This window comes from Heterodontus francisci, chromosome 23 (genome assembly GCF_036365525.1).
Source record: "Heterodontus francisci isolate sHetFra1 chromosome 23, sHetFra1.hap1, whole genome shotgun sequence".
NCBI lineage: Eukaryota > Metazoa > Chordata > Chondrichthyes > Heterodontiformes > Heterodontidae > Heterodontus > Heterodontus francisci.
The window spans coordinates 11,424,601-11,430,802 of NC_090393.1; the positions used below are offsets into that span (position 1 = coordinate 11,424,601).

Consider the following 6,202-nt stretch of genomic DNA (forward strand, 5'->3'; position numbering starts at 1 on the left):
GTTTACACAGCAAAACATTTCATATGCAATGCATTACATTTGAAGTGTAGTCACTGTTGTTGTGTAGGGGAAACTGTAGCTGTTTTGTGCACAGCAAGCTCCCACAGATAGCAGTGAGATGAATTACCTCTTTTGTTTTGGATGTGTTGGTTGTGGAAGGACAGAACATCGGGAGAACTCCCTGCTTGTCTACGATAATGTGGGGAGATCGCTCACATTTACCTGAACAGATAGACGGGTCCTCAGTTCAACATGTCATCTAAACGACAGCACCTCGGGCAATGCTGCACTCCCTCGGTGCTGTGCCGAAGCCACTGCTGAGGTCCTGTAATGTAACCAGACGTTTATTCAATGCAGTTTTCAGTGTATTTAGTTTCCGCAGCCTCACTCTCTTTTGATGTAGGTTTGTTCCACACCTCAACTACTCTTAAGCGATGCCAAGCAGAGGCAAAATAGCTTGGAGTGCCATTATTGACTGAGTCAGGGTCCAATTAGCACCGTGGTCCCCTCTGATTTGCATATCAGTAGAATTTCCCATTTATTAGCATGAGCGCCAGTCAGAAACTGAACTGGGTGTGGCGGGAGGTACGAGACAGGGGAGTAGGGGTGTTAAAAGAGACACGAGATTTTTAACAGTACCTTGTTGTGCAGGTTGCGCAGGGTTTATCTTTATTTGGGTTTTCATGATACGAACGAGCTCAGCCTCTATAATCTGTTTTATTAATATTAAGAAACGACAGCTTTCCAGGCAAAGGTGCCTAATATAGAAGGTACAAGGATGATTTGATCGAGGTTTTAAGGATTTTGAAAGGAATTGAAAAGGTAAAACCTTTTCCGCTGATGCACGTTCTTGGACAACTTGAAAAACCGGAGCCAGGAACGAAGCTGGGGAACACTTCTCACAAAGGATAGTAAAAGTGTGGAACTCTCTCCTACATAAGGCGATAAACGCTCGTTCAATTAATATTTCAAATCTGAGGTTGATTGATTTTTGCTCGCCAAGGGTATAAAAGAATAGTGAGCCAAGACGGGTGGACGCAGTTAAGATACAGATCAGCCATGAGCTCATTGAATGGCAGAGCAGGCTCGAGGGGCTGAATGGCCTCCTTCTGCTCCTATGCTATCTGGGAGTACAACTCAGAAAGGAGGGTGATTGAATCCTGCTGGGAGCTTGTGGAGTTAAATCTTTTGTTGATGACTTTCTTTAAATGTTTCTGGTAGACTCGCAGTATTTCCAAAGTCCTTTATATACTTTTAGTGGTAGCTCCAATTATTACCAAATAAGGAAACTGTTCCTTACTGCTCGACTGTCCTCCTGCATCCATCCTTGAGATTAAGGCTTTTCACGGTGTTCCCACAAGATCTTGCATTGTCTTAACAGTTCCAACAGTCTGCTGTTGAGTTGTACCATCGTTCTTATTGTGTTAAATCCTTCCTTTTTTTTTACAGTTTCAGCAGTTCTGCTTACACAGGCTCAATTACACATGTGTCAAACAGGAAACATTCCCTGTCATGTGTGTGTTTCTTTTTCCCAAAAGGCATCACATTGAAAATTGGCGTGCGCCATTGCCAATATTACAGAGGGGGTAGCTCCCCTAAATCAGACTGCCCACTTCAAACCGAGATTGACGTGCTGTAATTCATGGCAGTAAATCGGACCTTTATTACTATTGGGTTATACTCCTTAAATACACCTTAAGTCAGGAGTGTGATGAAATGCCCTCCACTTGCCTGGATGAGTGTGGTTCCAACAACACTCAGGAAGCTCGATGCCATCCAGGACAAAGCAGCCCGCTTGTTCAGCACCCCATCCACCACCTTAAATATTCACTCCCTCCACCACCAACGCACAGTGGCAGCAGTATGTACCATCTACAAGATGCACTGCAGTAACGCACCACAACTCCTTCGACAGCACCTTCCGAACCAGCAGACTCTACCACCTAGAAGGACAAGGGCAGCAGATACATGGAACGTCACCACCTCCAAGCCACACACCATCCTGACTTGGAACAATAACGCTGTCCCTTCACTATCGCTGGGTCAAAATCCTGGAACTCCCTTCCCGACAGCACGGTGGGTATACCTACCCCACGTGGACTGCAGCGGTTTAAGAAGGCAGCTCACCACCCCCTTCTCAAATAAAGCCTGGCTTGGGTATAAAATGAAAACCCGACCCAACAACAGCCAACCCGGGTCCTTTAATTTTTTTAAATGCCCGACCCGACCCGAAAATAATAAACATATTATTGAAACAGAAAAAAATTATAGATTAAAACGAAAGCAATACAAAACAAAACAGTACAGTCCAGCCCGACCGGACCCGAGCCCGAATGCTGGACACAGAAACAGACCAAACCCGACCCGAACCCGGCACATTTAGTCAGGTTTGGTTGGGTTCGGGTTGGGTAGCCAGGCTTTATTCTCAAGGGCAATTAGTGATGGACAACAAATGCTGGCTTGCCAGCGAAGCCCACCTTCCTTAAAGAAAAAAAAAAGCCCCTTAAAGCAGAAAAGGTTAAGGGGAGATTTGATAGAATTGTTCAAAATCATGAAGGGTTTTGATAGAGTAGATAGAGAGAAACTGTTCCCAGTGGCGGAAAGGTCAGTATCCAGAGGACACGGATTTAAGATGACCGGCTAAAGAATGAGGAGAATTTTTTTTATGCAGTTCTGGAATGTGCTGCCTGAAAGGGAGGTAGAAGCCAATTCAATAATAATTTTCAAAAGAAAATTGGATAAATACTTGAAAAGGTTAAAAAAAAATGTTGGGCAATGGGGAAAGAGTGGGGGGGTGGAAGTAATTGGATAGAAATTTTAAAGAGCTGGCACCGGCACGGTGGGCCGAATGTCCTGCTCGGCACTGTATCATTCTATGTGGACCTGCCTACTCTGCTCGGACATATTCCAGGAAATGTTATCACATGGCTTCTCACCTCCAAATGCCCCGCCCCCACGCTCCCACCATTGGTCATCCAACACGTCCAACCTCATGGTGTCCCAACTCCCCACCGCTCATTGGAAAGCAAACAGATGCTTCATGATATGATTGGATGATTTTTTGGAAAGTCAATCATAGAATGGTTACAGCACAGAAAGAGGCCATTCGGCCCATCATGTCTGTGCTGACTGCGAAACTCACCTAGTCCCACTCCCCCTCAAACTGCCTTTTTTTTCCCCTCACCTCCAATATTTTTCTTACAAAGAGTCGAAGGAAAGTTTTTTCTTTGCAAGCAGTTTTTTTTTGTGTTGCCCCTATGATTGGATGGTTCTTGACTGTCAATCAAACAGTCGCTCCTCCCCATTTTCAAAGCTAATGAACGAAGCCTTGGAAGAAAATGGGGGAAAAAAAACTTTTTTTTTTAAAGAGATACAGCACTGAAACAGGCCCTTCGGCCCACCGAGTCTGTGCTGACCAACAACCACCCATTTATACTAATCCTACACTAATCCCATATTCCCTATCACCTACCTATACTAGGGGCAATTTACAACGGCCAATTTACCTATCACCTGCAAGTCTTTTGGATGTGGGAGGAAACCGGTGCACCCGGCGAAAACCCACGCAGACACAGGGAGAACTTGCAAATTCCGCACAGGCAGTACCCAGAATCGAACCCGGGTCCCTGGAGCTGTGAGGCTGCGGTGCTAACCACTGCGCCGCCCTTTTTCTTTACTGTTCTTATGATCTATCTCCTGGGCTTTTGCCCACTGAGTGTTCTGAAGATTACTCTTTAATTCCTGGAGACTCCAGGGAAAATCTAGAGAGTGGGCAACCCTAGTTAATCATCTTTGTTCTTTCCCCCTCCCCAAGGTTTTACAAAGGAACCGTTCCACGTCTAGGCCGAGTTTGTCTGGATGTTGCCATTGTTTTCATCATCTACGACGAAGTGGTGAAGGTGCTGAATAAGATTTGGAAGACAGACTGAAGTTGTTGTGGGGGATGTGAGGGTGGGGTGCCATTGTCATGGTGACCAGAGGAGTGGGATGGGGAGGGAGGGAAGGAGGTGACCACGTGAAGAATAACTGGATCCCGACAACAAGGGGAGCAATGTACGAGTTTAGAATTGGCCAACTCTGGAGGAAGATTCCTTCAGTTTGCGTTGGCCTGACAATGTAATATTTAGTCTGAGCAAATCACATGGGGTAACTGCGAAAGAGTTAAATTATTAATGTAGCCAGGTGATATGTGGCCTTGGTAATGTATTACGTGCCAATAGCCTGTTTGTATATCTTTATTTTATTTGTGCCAAAGTGACTGTAGTCTTTTTAATATCCTTTTTATTATCATGAGAAGGGGCTAGAAGAGAAATAACTAATCATTTTAAGTGCCTACAGACTGAAACATAAAGTGTCTGAATGAAATGGACGCTCCCAGTGCCGAGGCCTCATTGGTGGGGGGAGTGGATCATGTGACCAGGAGAACAGCTGCCATGGATCATGGGGAATCGTTGTAGAAGCCTTGCGTGTCCCAAAAGACATGAAACCAAGACAATTAAGATGGAGTTAAGATGTGGATCAACCATGATCTCATTGAATGGTGGAACAGGCTTGAGGGGCTGAATGGCCTCCTCCAGTTCTTATGTTTTCTGCCATCCTGCAAAGGTGCAGTACCCATTTGATCTTATGATTCTTACTCTGCCACATTCAACTGTATGAATTGTTCTATTGTTAATTCGAACTGTTAATTTCTCTGTATCTTAGTCTGAAGGAGTGGCTCCTTCTGTGAATGTAAATTCCTCTGTGTTAGGGGTGGGAGGGTTGAGACGGTCAGTGTTTCATTTTGTAATTGGCCTGCAGACTCTAAGGTGGATAATTAAATAGCCACAAAGCCTGGATCGCGCCACCCCCCCCACCCAGCTTTAAAACATACTGTCAACCCAAACTGTGTACCCGAACATTCATAGGAAGGGGACTATTCTAACTATGTGACTCTTCAGAACTGTGTTGCAGAAGTTCCGCAGTTCCCTAGGATGATAACTCCTTAGAAATTACGTGCAGTTGTGCCACCAATGGCTTCCATTACCCAAGATGCAAAGCAGTGGCCACTTCCTGTGGGACCTGCCGAGGGGGCTTGTTCCAAAGAAGTACCGAGTGGTAGAGGGTCCAATTTGCCTTTAAAGGGGAGGGGTGTGGGTAGACTGCCTTCAATGCCTGGTGAGGTGGGTACACAGAGCCCTGGAACCGTCTTGCCATCTGCTTAACACGCATGCTTTTACCACTGAACCTAAGAACTTAATTTAAGAATTTAAATTCAATTAATTAATTAAATATGGAATAAAAAGCTAGTATCAGTAATGGTGACCATTTAAATAGCAGATTGTCGTAAAAACCCATCTGGTTCACCAATGCCCTTTCGGGAAGGAAATCTGCCGTCCTTACCTGGTCTGGCCTACATGTGACTCCAGACCCACAGCAATGTGGTTGACTCTTAAAATGCCCTCTGAAGTGGACTAGCAAAGCCACTCAGCTGCCTTCAAGAAAGTGGCTTGCCACTGCGTTCTCAAGGACAATTAGGGATAGGCAATAAATGCTGGCCTTGCCAGCAATGCCTGCATCCTGTGAATGAAGAAAAAACAAAAAGAGTTTTTTTTTTACTTTGCCAAAACACTTGTGTGTGAAAATGGTGCTTCTTTAGAACTGTGTCCCAAACTGGCACTGAGCTGATGTCAATTACCCCTCCCCCTCCTAATGTTGTGTAGTCTGTTCAAGGCGTGTCCTTTTATTGTCGTAATTACTGTGTTATATTATCTCAATTTGGGCAATGTTTACAATATGATGTATTAATAATAAATTAACTGTGCATCAACCATCTGGGTTTCTGTTCTTATATAGCAGCAACATTGCATTTAAACTCGGCTATTGTGTATTTGTAATCGACTGTGGTGTGTGTCATGGTATTAAAAACAGAAAATTCTGGAAATACTCAGCAAGTCTGGCAGCATCCATTGAGAAAAAAACAGAGTTAACGGCTGGAATTTAACAATGAGGTGGTGGCCCCGCCCACCAGCTGGAAAGTTGGGGGTGAGCCAGCCGCCATGGGCCAATTTTGCTATTTTGCGGGCCCGGGTTGTGGCATCCGCGCCCCCCCCCCCACCCCCCGCCCCCTCTCCGAGGCAGGAGTTCCCGCCTCCAAGAGCTGACAGCCATTCAGAGTGCTGGCAGCTCTTCAGTCCCAGCAGCGCCACTGGGAGCGCTGGCC

At 45.4% G+C, this 6,202-nt stretch overlaps 1 protein-coding gene across 1 annotated transcript in view; it reads left to right on the forward strand.

Moving 5' to 3' along the window:
- LOC137382574 (tricarboxylate transport protein B, mitochondrial) overlaps positions 1–5,810 on the forward strand; it is an 80,853-nt gene extending 75,043 nt beyond the window's left edge. The window contains exon 9 of the mRNA XM_068054679.1: positions 3,815–5,810. Coding sequence (XP_067910780.1) covers positions 3,815–3,929 — 115 coding nt within the window. The 3' untranslated portion in view covers positions 3,930–5,810. The remainder of the gene's footprint in view (positions 1–3,814) is intronic.
- Positions 5,811–6,202: the final 392 nt, after the last annotated feature.